Source organism: Mus musculus, chromosome 16 (genome assembly GCF_000001635.26).
Source record: "Mus musculus strain C57BL/6J chromosome 16, GRCm38.p6 C57BL/6J".
In the NCBI taxonomy this organism is placed as follows: Eukaryota; Metazoa; Chordata; class Mammalia; order Rodentia; family Muridae; genus Mus; species Mus musculus.
Genome location: NC_000082.6, coordinates 37022383 through 37035789, shown reverse-complemented (window position 1 = coordinate 37035789; position 13407 = coordinate 37022383). Strand labels below are relative to the sequence as shown.

At 38.2% G+C, this 13407-nt stretch overlaps 1 protein-coding gene across 5 annotated transcripts in view; it reads right to left on the bottom strand.

Annotated features, from left to right (window-relative positions):
• Nucleotides 1–13407, bottom strand: part of Polq (polymerase (DNA directed), theta) — an 83679-nt gene that overhangs the window by 59630 nt on the left and 10642 nt on the right. For 4 of the 5 annotated variants that reach the window (XM_006522735.4, XM_006522734.4, NM_029977.2 and 1 more), the window contains 5 exons: nucleotides 12948–13056; nucleotides 7801–8020; nucleotides 6300–6447; nucleotides 2252–2398; nucleotides 781–993 (listed from right to left, as the gene is read on the bottom strand). The exons of the other annotated variant lie outside the window; for it this stretch is intronic. In XM_006522735.4, the coding sequence (XP_006522798.1) occupies nucleotides 781–993; nucleotides 2252–2398; nucleotides 6300–6447; nucleotides 7801–8020; nucleotides 12948–13056 (837 nt within the window). The remainder of the gene's footprint in view (nucleotides 1–780; nucleotides 994–2251; nucleotides 2399–6299; nucleotides 6448–7800; nucleotides 8021–12947; nucleotides 13057–13407) is intronic. 5 annotated transcript variants of the gene reach the window in all.

Here is a 13407-nt window from a genome sequence, read left to right as displayed (position 1 = left end):
AGCACTAACTATGTGAGCATGAGGACCTGAGCTCACACCTTCCAGCACCCACAAAAAAGCCAGATGTGCTGGCTTGCATCTGTAGACCTAACATTGATGAGGCAGACACAAACAGAACCTGGGGACTTGCTGGAGAAATGACAACTTCCAGGTTCAAAAGTTAAGGAGGAAGCCTGGATAGGTGCCTCAGTGTGTAAGAAGAATTATTATTCTTCCAAAGGAACTGAGTTTGGTTCCAGCGCGAATGTTGGGCAGTTCAAACCTGCTTATAACTCTAGCTCCGAGAGATCCACTACCCTCTTCTGTTAGTGCACCACATCACAGACACATATACATAAAAATAAATAAATAGATAAAACTTTCAAATAAATAAGGTAGAGAATGATAGAAGAAAAATATCCAATATCTGACCTACATATTCATAGGCACAGGCAAGAGCAACCACACCCACATACACGATACCTACTAAAAATAGAGGGGAAAAAGGAGTAATATGGAAATTACAATCATCTTCTAGCTAATAAAATCATAAATCTTGTTATTTACATATTACTGAATCATTTCACTGCACACAACACAAAAGAAAAATCTTAGTTCTCTACCTGGAGAAACACAATAATTAATAAAAATCATATTCACAGTAAACATTAAGCAATCCAAGAGAATGGCATTATGGTGCTGCACAATAAAGAAAAACATCATGATAGGAAAGAGCTCTTACTGGTCAACTTTCAAGGAGACATCTCTCAGCAATGCCATGACATCTCCATTCAAACTCACCCATTGTGTCTACTCCTTTCCTGCCAGCACGCCCAACCATCTGCTTATAAGTGAGGATATCTAAAGGCTGACCACTGAAAATTGGAGTGCGAATAATCACCCGACGAGCAGGAAGATTCACTCCAGAAGAAAGAGTAGACGTTGCTGCCAAGACCCGAATGAAACCTTGACGGAAGGCTCCTTCGATGATATCCCTCTCCTCAAAAGTAAGACCTAAATAAAATGCAGATCCAAAATCATTACCACAGAACCAATACACTGGATCACTTATAAACAGATTTGAGAGTCAGCTACAAGCTGTTAAAGATCTTTTATTATAAACAAAACACCATCACTACCTATTTAAGAGTACAATCTGCTATCTTTAGACGTCATTTAGATAAATCAGCAAAATTACCTGTTTTAAGTAGAACGGGTGGTTTCTGCAGAAACTACTTGCCCTGCTTTTGGTAAATGAAAGCAGCAGCAGCAGATCAAGTGAGTGGAAGTGTGTTCCAATAACATTTTATTTGTAAGAGCAAACAGCAGGTTAAGTTTAACAGTATACTACTGATTAACAACCCCTGTGTTTCTGTGTATGGATATGTATTTACAAATGCACATTTTAAAAATTTCTCTTAAAATTGTATCGTTTGTCACTAAAATCATATGTATACATTGTATATGATAAAAAGCTGAATCGAACTGAAAAGATTAAACTTCCAATCTTAGGAAACATTCTTGTGACTATAATCATAACACATATGACCAGAGACAAGCACGTCATTCAGTGACTGTCATACCAGTGGCCTCGCTGACAGCCTACCCACTGTTTTGGTTTGGTTTGGTTTGGTTTGGTTTGGTTTGGTTTTTTTTTTTCAAAATCCTCTACAAATCAATGACAATTCCTAAAACAAATTTGACTTTGCCATATATATGAGACTATGTCAATACTTGAAATAAAAAGAATAACAACATCATATCTGAGTAGAAAGTATCATTCTAACATAAATTTTAAGGGAACAATATATACATAGGTTAAAATTTTTACAATTCAGTTTCATAATGGTTTTTAAAATTCCATTATCTAGTATATCTATGCAATTCAGATGCGTATTTTTAAACTGCTTATTTTACTCTGGTTTGACTAATCCCTTGTTTCTTAAAATAAGATCTATTAAGTATTAAGTGTGACTAACAAGAAATACATCCACATAAATACAAACATGAAGAAATTGTGAAAGTCTGGTAAAGCTTTAAAATCTGTTTAGATTTATTATGTGTTTGTGAGTGAAGCTGCATGAATATATGTGCAGTGCATGTGTGCAGGAGCTCAGAGAGACCAGAGTGGAAATCACATCCCCTGGAGTCTGCCACACAGGTCCTGGGAATCAAACTCAGTTCTTCTACAAGAGCCGCGTGTGCTCGTAATCAGAGTCCTGTCTGCAGTCCACGAGAACATGTTAACAAGAGCTTTAGAAACAAGGAATACCTGCATGATGAAACGCTACTCCCCATGGCACAGTATTCTTCAACACAGAGTCTAGTCCTGAAGGTGAACGTTTTAACTGATCCATCACTTCCAGAAGGCTCTTTTGGTCTAGAATCACTGGTGGAAATTCAGATGATTTTACCAACCCTATCAAACACACACAAAATTAATTAATTAATTAGTTAGTTAATTAATTGCCAACTATGCCAGTCTCTTTCTTCATTGGCTGTTACCTGCCAAATAATGAGAGAAATAAAGATCAGGTTCAGAAACTGCTACCTACTATTATCATCCCCAGGTCTTTTAAAGCCACTGACCCAGGCCACTACAATGTAACTGAGATGGGATGTCACTTAGACCTCAAGAATTTGTAAATTGTCATAAGCAGTTCTAATAATATATCCCAAAGTCAGGGGGCTCAGGTTTACAGAGACATGATGTTCAAGGGAAGGCAATCAAAGGAGAAAAGGCAGATTTTCACTTGGTTTGAATATAAAATGATTCCCTTCAGGCTCTTGTTTTAATTCCTGGTCCGGTGGCAGTTTTACAAAGTTATAAAGCCTGGCTCTTAGCGGTGGGCCCCTGGAGGTACACCTTTAAGAGTAAATCTCACCCTTGCCAACTGCTTCCTGTCTGCTGCCATGATGTAAGGAGCCCAATTCACTTGGTTTTGCACCCTATGAAACCATGAGCCAAAATAAACCTTTCCTTTCTTGTACCTCTGTCAAAGTGACACAAAGTAACAACTAAAGCCTTGCTCAAGATGTGCCCATCAGCCTGCACACCCGCACTGCCTGGGATCCTAGTTCTCTACATATTCCTCTGGCCCCTTTGTCGCTGATCTAATAGTCACAGTCACAGGTTTGTTACCTTCTTGTGTGGTCTTTGTGTTACATCTCCCCTAGTAAGAATTTAAATATAGGAACTCTACTTTCTTAAAGAATTTCCCAGACTTTTATATTCCTGAACTTCATTTAAGACGTCTTTTAATGTGTATCTTATATTTCATGTGTTTTTAATTTAGGTAAACTTTTCTTAAAATTCTGAGAAACCACAAAGAGTTGACAATGTTTTATTTTGGTAAAGACAATAAGCATATCTATATCTATGTCTATGTCTATGTCTACATAGATATAGATATAGGTATAGATATAGATATTCCCCATCAGTATATTTATTTCAAAAGAAATGTTTTGTTTTTGTGTGTATATATTACATGTTCATGTGTGTGAAGGTGAACGTGTGCATGTAGAGATAAGAGAACAACTTGAAGTCGTCCACCTGATTTTTGAGGCAAGGTTCCACACTAGCTAAGCTGAACAGATGGCCAACAACACCTCCCCCCACCCCCAACACCCCCACCCCGTGCTGGGATTACAAACACACCACTGTGCCTTGGCTTGCTGTTTTCTTTTGATTTTAATGTGGTTCTAGAGATCAAACTTTTCTTATCTTTGTGTTTGCAAAGCAAATGCTTCCAACTGAGCTACCTCCTCAGCCCAAAAGAAGTCATTTTAAGGTTAAAAATTTAGTAAGATAATTCCAAATTTTAAGCTTCAGTTTATGAAAAATGTGCTACTTTATTTTTCTAGAGAAAATAAACAGACCACATGCAATCTGAGAACCTAGTACTAAAATCAAAATAACAGAACTCTGATCCTTAAGGAGTACAAATTGTCATGGCACAATGTAAGCATATACATTAACATGGTATAGACAGCACCAGGTAAGACAGGCCTGGCAGGGATGCTACAATGATAGCAGTCGGTAAAAACTTTAGCAAAGCTTACCTCCTACAAGGCTGAAATGCTAACTGCCTACCCTTATGAGGCCACTCACTGGTAAAAGAAGTAATAAAAACCTAAATATCCTACAACGACGTCTGCAGTTTTACAGCTTCACTGCAAAGACAATGGCCTCAGGATTTAGAAAAGTCTCAGTGATAATAGCTCATTTATATGAAAAAATCATTTATTTCACAGTAACTCATTTCTAAGTCACAAAGAGCAGGTAACCGTGAGAAAAGTGGGGTACAGAAGAAAACTGAGTACTAAATATACAAACTAAATTTCATAAAACTAAACCTTTAATCATAGATTCTTTCAATTTCAATATTCTAGGTGTGATCTTAAGAAAAAAATAAATAAAGTAGGGTGGAAAAAGGAAGCAATATTTAGAGCTGATATAATACAGAATTCAACAAAAAAATAAAATAAAATAAAATAAGAGCCATGAAAGAAAGTGCCAACACAGGAGGGAAGGCAAGTGACAGAGACACCTTTGAGAGTCCAGATGTCAGGATGAGCAAAGGCCACACATGATCCCATGCTAGGGAAAATATTGAGGCCAGTGTTTATCATATAACTAGTAAACACATGTAGCAATAGCTACTGCAGCATACTAAGTGACTGTTCAGTATCTAAAAGAAACAAACTCATCAATGCAATATCGCGAATGTACCACAAAGCATCATGCTGTGTGAAAGAACCAATTTACAAAAAGATATACTCATACTCTATGACGTCACTTACGTGAAATTGTTAGGAAAGACTTAGCAATCTAAAGTGACAGAGTGACGTCAGTGGTCGCCTGCAGCTGACAGAGGGAGGAGACTGGCAGCACTAGAGCATATTTCGCAGTGGCAGAAACAGTCTGTATGGTAATTACAATAGCGATGGATATGAAGAAATACACATTTAGACATTAAAATTCATCAAGCTACACTCGTCAAACAATGCATTATATTATACATAAAATATACAACACTAAAACTGATTTTATCTACATGAATATATATGTATGATTCCTTTTAGACTCTTATCTCTGGACATTAAAGAAAAACATCTCAGCTATTAAAAAGAATGAATTTATGAAATTCCTAGGCAAATGGATGGACCTGGAGGGCATCATCCTGAGCGAGGTAACACAATCACAAAGGAATTCACACAATATGTACTCACTGATAAGTGGATACTAGCCCAAAACTTAGTATACCCAAGATATAAGATACAATTTGCCAAATGCATGAAACTCTAGAAGAATGAAAACCAAAGTGTGGACACTGTGCCCCTTCTTAGAATTGGGAACAAAACACCCATGGTAGGAGTTACAGAGACGAAGTTTGGAGCTGCGACAAAAGGATGGACCATCTAGAGACTGCCTTATCTAGGGATCCACCCCATAATCAGCTTCCAAATGCTGACACCACTGCATACACTAGCAAGATTTTGCTGAAAGGACCCAGATATAGCTGTCTCTTGTGAGACTAGGCAGGGGCCTAGCAAACATATAAGTGGATGCTCACAGTCAGCTATTGGATGGATCACAGGGCCCCCAATGGAGGAGCTAGAGAAAGTATCCAAGGAGCTAAAGAGATCTGCAACCCCGTAGGTGCAACAACATTATGAACTAACCAGTACCCCGGAGCTCTTGACTCTAGCTTCATATGTATCAAAAGATGGCCTAGTCGGCCATCACTGGAAAGAGAGGCCCATCGGACACACAAACTTTATATGCCCCAGTACAGGGGAACGCCAGGGCCAAAAAAAAATGAGAATGGGTGGGTAGGGAAGTGGGGGGGAGGGTATGGGGGACTTTTGGGATAGCATTGGAAATGTCATTGAGGAAAATATGTAATAAATTAAAAAAAAAACAAAAAAACAAAAAAAAAGAAAAACATCAATTTCTCAAAAAAAAAAAAAAAGTGCGTGTGTGTGTGTCTGTCTGTCTGTCTGTCTGTCTGTGTAATTTTGCATACAATTTAGGGGCTCCAGAGATTGAACCTCTCAAAGTCCATGAGTCCAAAATGAACCTATACACATATACAAACACAGTCCTCTAAAAATGAGAAGACAATGAGGTAAGCATATGTACACATTATCTACAAAGAGGACAGAAAAGGATTAGCACCACAAAAGCAGCTTTGTCAAGAATTCCTAGTCACCACACAGTGACAGTACCAGAGCAGAGATGTGCTTTGCTACAAACATCACCAGCACTACTGTCAAATACAGTAAGGATGGAGGCTTCACTTCCACCTGTCGCTCACCCTCAGGTTGATGGTGCAGATTGTAAAACTCTCGGGCAATGATATCTGCTACCTTCTCACACCATTTTTTTGATGGACAAAAGATTAATACTGAATGGTTATCCTGAATGGTCTCATAGCATAAACTAACAATGTGGTCTTCATCTCCCTAAAAAAAGAAAGAGAAATAGCTACGTCAGTCATATCTCCAAAACATCTCTCATTGTGTTGAAATTATACATTTTGATTCATAAGAAAGGTTTTCTACTAAAAGGCATAATAAAAGTCATTTATAATAAAAATAAACTTTACAATAAATATAATGTAGTTTATAAATATGAATAAAATTTACAATAAGTATAATGCTGACAGGTGAAAAGTTTTTATTCATTCAACTTGTGGTTATTAACTCAGGTGCTGGAGATACATTAGTGAATAAAACAAAGGCTTAAATGGCAAGGGATTTATAGTATCACTAAAAACACAGGAAGGAAATAAACCACCACATGATGTGCTGAAGGAGAAAGATTTGCCGTATTTAGAGTCTCATATTTCATAGAGATTTAAAGACGTGAAGGAGAGATTTCCCTGAGAAAACAAGTGAGCTCAGATGTGAAGATAGAGAAACACTATCTCAGTGGGAAGTATATGTTCTAAATAGAGCCAAGAGTCTACGTGAATGCCCTGTGGAAGCCGCTCCATGCTGAAAGAATGCCAATTTGTGCAGGAGTATCAGGGAGTAGCTTTCATTTATCAAGTACTTTATAAGTGATACACACACATACACAGTCATATTTAATTCTTACCAAAACCAAGTATTTTATTCTACTTGGTAGATATAAAGATAGAAAGTTCAGAGGTTTTATGACTAAACTAATACTTCCTCAGACATTTTGTGTACCTCTCTTCATTGTCAGAGGAAAGTTTATCTAACTCTTAAAAGAATAATCTTCAGGGCTAGAGAGATAGCTCGGTGGTTAGGAGCACTGGCTGCTCTTCCAGAGGTCCTGATTCAATTCCCAGCACCCACATTGCAGCTCACAATTCTCTATAGCTATAATACCAGGGGATCTGGCACCTTCACAAACATTCATGCAGGCAAAACATCAATGCACAAAAATAAAAATAAATAAATCTTTAAAAAATAAAACTAATAATCTTTTCATTCAGCATACTTACTATACAGTAGTTATACATTCAACAAATGTCAATGTTCCACATGAGTGTTTACTATAAACCATAGGGAAACCTTCTCCTCATTGACTAGAAGAACGTGCACTTTTCAATGTTTATCTTATAGGCCAGGAAATACAGTCATCTAAATGGAAAGCACATTACATTCTCCTTCTCACTCTCCTCATCAATTGCTTAGAGTAAAACAGACTAGCTTAGTATTGATTCTAACAGATACATAATATATATTCTGCTCCTACACAACCTCTAATTATACAATTAAAAACTGTTACTAGCTTGGTAGGACCACAAAGGCACTGACAGTGGAGATATAACAGGAATAATTCACCTTCACTTGGAGCAGGGGTTGAAATTCTCTCACAAGCTTCATTGAAGAATCATATATGGAATTTCCTATTTTTATTGATTCCAAAAGTGGTACAGGGCGAAAGTCGGTATGGTAAAGTTCAGCATTCAGCCAGGAAGCCACAAGCTGCAAATTAGGAAGAGTAGCACTCATGCCAACAATCTGCACAGCATTAGACAGAGTGCTGGCTGACTCTGCCTGGCTGAAAAAACAAATAAAAATCACATTAGGAAATGTGCAGGAAGTAACACTGCTAACAGTGGTCGTGGTCATGGCCTTTGGTATACAAATGCAGACATTCCTTCAGAGCACAGATCCAGGTATACAAATGCAGACATTCCTTCAGAGTACAGATCCAGGTATAAAACTACTAAAGAACAGATTACTGGCCAGATTTCAAATTTAATGAATAATATGAAACTGTTTCCAGGGAGACTGTACCAACAAAGTAGCACTCCCACAATCTATGTGTTCTACTGTTCCACAATCTTGTCACCATCTGATGACTGTACTGTCAATCATCTTAATAATAAATATTACGGAGAGACTACAGGAATAGTTTATTTGTTTGTTTGGGTTTTGTTTTATTTTGTTTTTTCCTAGACAAGGGCTTCTCTGTGTAACCCTGGCTGTCCTGAAACTTACTCTGTAGACCAGGCTAGCCTCAAACTCAGAAATGTGCCTGTCTCTGCCTCGCAAGTGCTAGGATTAAAGGCGCATGCCACCACTGCCCGGCTAGGAACAGTTTTTTGATGAAGTAATTTCTGATGATTAATGATGCTTTATGACATTTCACATGTGCAGACTGTTTGAAACTTCTCTTCCAAATGCCTGTTTAAGCCTCTCACTGATATACTCAGTTGTTTTTCTTAAGCTGTAGCATTTTTCACATGTTTACACAAAAGTCCAAAATCTGTTATTTAATTTCCGAACATTGTAGGCATTTTCGAGTTATGCTTTCCTTGTACTTGTTGGGGATAAGTATGTAGCATAGTGTACAGAAAACCAAGCCCTCAAACAATAAAGATATTTAACAGTATAAGAAGATAACTAGGCTTTCCAAAGGTAAAAACAACCACAACATGCTACAGCTGAGATAACAATGCAACACCGAATAATGATCTAGGCAAAGTTAGAAACCTATTTGCACAACTGGAAGACTGTGGTGAGTGGGTAAGGGGATGGGAGGAAGGGAGTGGGAGGAAACTGATTACAGGCGATTAAGAAATATAAAAGAAAAAAATCTCAATTCCCCCTAGAAAGAAATCAGTATACTAAATTTGTATAAATTTCTATTCAAAATGGATCAAAACTTTATTTGAAGCCTGAAACAAATTTTAATCCCTGCACTCAGGAAACAGAGGCAGGGGAATCTCTGTGAGTTAGAGACCAACCTGCTCTACATAGCAAGCTCCAGGACAGCCAAAGCTAAATAGTGAGACTCTGTCTCAAACAAAACAAAACAAATAAACGCTTTTTGCCTACTCAAATATCTTAAAAGGATAGTATCCTCTGTGTTTTCTTCTATAAGTTTCAGAGTTTCAAGTTTTTGTTTTGTTTTGTTTTGTGTTTTGTTTTGTTTTTGAGACAGGACTCAACTCAGATCTCTCTGCCTCTGCCTCCCAAGTCCTGGGATTAAAAGCATGTCTGACATGGGCTTTTGAACAAACAACAACAGCACAGAAACTAACCCCAAGTATCACAGATGGGCTACATGACAATAAAGTTTCTGCACAGCAAAGGACACAATTCTCAAAGCACACAATATGGGGGAAAGTCTTCAGCTACACTGAGATAAGGGGCTGATAGCTAGAAGTTACAAAGAATAGCAGAAATTAGACACCAAGGAAGTAAAACACATGAGCAAATGAACTGAATAGACAGTTTTAAAAAGAAAAGAAAAAGAGAGAGCTAGAGAGAGAGAGAGAGAGAAGGGAGGGAGGGAGGGAAGGAGAGAGGAAGGGAAGGAAAGGAAAGAGGGAAGGAAGGAAAAAAGATAGATAAATGGTCAATAACTTTTTTTAAGTATTCAATTTCCTTAGCCATCAGGGTAATGCAAATAAAAACTACTTTGAGATTATCACTTCACCCCACTCAGAATAGCTATCATCAACAAATCAGACAACAATATTGAGACCCAACAAATGTTGGAGAGGATTCACTATTAGTGGAGGTACAGGTGTAAATTAAAGCAGCCATTGTGAAAACCAGTTCAAATATTTCTCAAAAAATTAAAATTAGAATTACCTTTTGACCATTCCATTTCATTCTGGGCATGCACCCAGAGAACTCAGTACCCTACCATGGATATTTGCAGTTTCAAGTTTATTGATATTTTATTCACAATAATGAAGAATAACCTACCTGTCCATCAACAGATGAAAACCTAATGAAAATTTAATGTACACATATAAAATAAAGAATACTATTCAGCTCTAAAGAAAAAATAATTATAAATTATTGCATATTAAAAGTTCAATTCCTTTAAAATATCTAATCACTTTTAAAATTCAAAGTTGTTTTACAATTCAAAGTCTATTTAACTGTGGGCTTCACTAAAATACTTTCTTCTTTCAAGAGGGAAAAATATCAGGGTGAAAGACCTCCGAAGGGAGACCCTCACTCAAGTCTCAGGATAATAGCGGACCCCCAAGAACTCACGAGAGACCAAGCTTGATGCAAACCACACGAGGCTTTATTCGGGGAAAGCCAGAGCTCTGGGGACGACTTGTATCCCACGCAGGGGTAGAGGAGTCAACCCCGAGGGGAAAGGGGTCCCAGTTTTTATAGGCCCTCAGGGGGTAAAGGAGAAGGAGGGAGTAGGGGATTTCCCGATCTAAACAATATCTATTCTAAAATGATTTCTCAAGAAATGGGTATGGGAGGGAAACAAGGAAAGAGACTGGTGCAGGTGCAGCAACTCCAGATTGGCCCCAGCAACCAATATCACAAACACCTGGCAGTGGGCTGCAGCAGTGGGCACACACATGGGTTCAAGGAACGGTCAGAACATTGGCAGACACACGGATTCTAGGAGCGGCCAGAGCATTGTGCACCTCTATTTTTCTAAATCAGTGAAGCTAGTTCTGCTAATAATGAAATCTATTTTGCCAATTTCAGGGCTTCTGTGACCTTTTACATTCTGTCAGGATCTTTCAAGGGCACAGTCACAATCAAAAGCAAAATCAAACTCTAACCGTCTAATGTCTGGGATCCACTCAGGAACATCTGGGCTCCTCCAAGGTCTTGGATCATTTCTCTAGCTCTGCCCTTTGTAGCACAGACCTTGTCTTCTAGGCTCCAGCTGCCTGTACTCCACTGCTGCTGCTGCTCTTGTTGATCATCTCAAGGTACTGGCATCTCCAAAACACTGCTGTCTTCCAATGCTACTAGGCTTCACCAATAGCCTCTCATAGGCTCTCTTCATGGTGCCAAGCCTCAACTTTTTTTTTCGAGACAGGGTTTCTCTGTGTAGCCCTAGCTATCCTGGAACTCACTCTGTAGACCAGGCTGGCCTTGAACTCAGAAATCCACCTGCCTCTGCCTCTCAAGTGGTGGGATTAAAGGTGTGTGCCACTACTGCCCAGCTTAGTCAGGGTTTCTATTCCTGCACAAAACAAAACATCATGACCAAGAAGCAAGTTGGGAAGGAAAGGGTTTATTCAGCATACACTTCCACATTGCTGTTCAACACCAAAGGAAGTCAGGACTGGGACTCAAGCAGGTCAGGAAGCAGGAGCTGATTAAGAGGCCATGGAGGGATGTTACTTACTGGCTTACTTCCCCTGGCTTGTTCATCTTGCTTTCCTTTTTTTTTTTTTTTTTTTTTTTTTCCCTTCTGTTTTGGTTTTTCGAGACAGGGTTTACTCTGTGTAGCCCTGGCTGTCCTGGAACTCACTCTGTAGACCAGGCTGGCCTTGAACTCAAAAATCCACCTGCCTCTGCCTCCCAAGTGCTGGGATTAAAGGTGTGCGCCACCACCGCCCGGCTCTCATCTTGCTTTCTTATAGAACCTAAGACTACCAGCCCAGGGATGGCACCACCCACAATGGGCCCTCCAACCCTTGCTCACTAATTGAGAAAATGCCTTACAGCTGGATCTCATGGAGGCATTTTCTCAAGGGAGGTTCCTTTCTCTGTGATAACTCCAGTTTGTGTCAAGTTGACACACAAAACCAGCCAGTACAAAAAGTAAACAAGAAAGGCTATTAGGGGATTAGGAAGGACTGAGTGCAAGTTATGGACACAAGTTATGAGAAAGAACATAAAGCTAAGGGTTTTCTAGTTCTAATTCTATCATGGAGCTGTCGGTTTTCGTGGTGGTTTAAATAAGTAGTCAATAATGTTTTAATGTTTGAAAGCAGTCTAACAAATGCAAGTTGAGATGTACAGATTTTAGGTCTGCTTAATTTTTGGTGTGTGGTGATTATTCTATTTGCAAGTTTCTCAAACAGTAAAATTTATTTTTAAATTAATTTTTAAAATGAGAAATCAATATATAAAATCTAAAACTAAAATCTAAAACTGGAGGTAGAGACTGCTATAACTTATTTTTATAACTTTTAAGGTAGAGAGTTGACAGTCTATGCTGTAGGGGCTGAAAAATGTCATTTTACAAAATTAGTCTTTGCTTCTTAAATTAGATATATGTATAAATAACAAATAAAGCACTAAATATTTAAGCTATCATAAAAATATCATAATATACGCATTAAAATTGAGCAGCAGAAGTTTATATATGCAAAAGTCATCGAACATCAATTAAGTTCTTCCTTTAGTTTAGCAGTTCTAAACCTTACTAATGTTGCAGCCATTAATACTTCATGTTGTGGTGAACCCCAACCATAAAATTATTTTTGGTGCTACTTTGTAACTGCAATTTTGCTAGTGTTATAGATCTTAATATTAAAATATCTGCTTTCTGATGGCCTTGGTCAACCCCTGTGGAGTGGTCATTCAACCACAAATGGGGTCAAGGCCCACAGATTGAAAACTTTTGTAGAACAAGAACAAACTATTATTCACGAATTTGTTTAAATAAAAAAGGTAATATATTCCTGTAAATTTTATGTTTTCATTTGTATAGATCTTTTTCAAACATCAGGAAACCAGTTACTTCAAGTACTTACTGCGATGCTGATTTACGAGTGACGTAGCAAATCTTGGTCAGCAACAGCTCCAGCAGATACCCTCGGTGAGAGTCCCCCAGCATGTGCAGCTCATCCACGACCACCATTCCTGCAAGGATTTTCCAGATTGACCTTTTACAAAGCTGCACAGTTCTAAGAATTCTGAGACTTAGCAGCACATGGTTAACAGCAAATAGCTCATAATAAGACCTTGCAGGTGATGCAAAGTTCCACCATAAAGGAAAAGCCAGATTCTATATGGTGTCCAATTCTTTCCAAGATGTTTTAACGATCTTAAGCAATCCTATCACCATATATACTAATTACAAAAAGTAAGTGATTAGCTTACTCAGTACTAACAAAACAACCAAACCCAATATCTTAGTCATCTTTCTATTGCTGGGATAAATGACATGAGCAGAAGCAACTCAATGAAGAGGAAAGGGTTTATTTGGCTTAC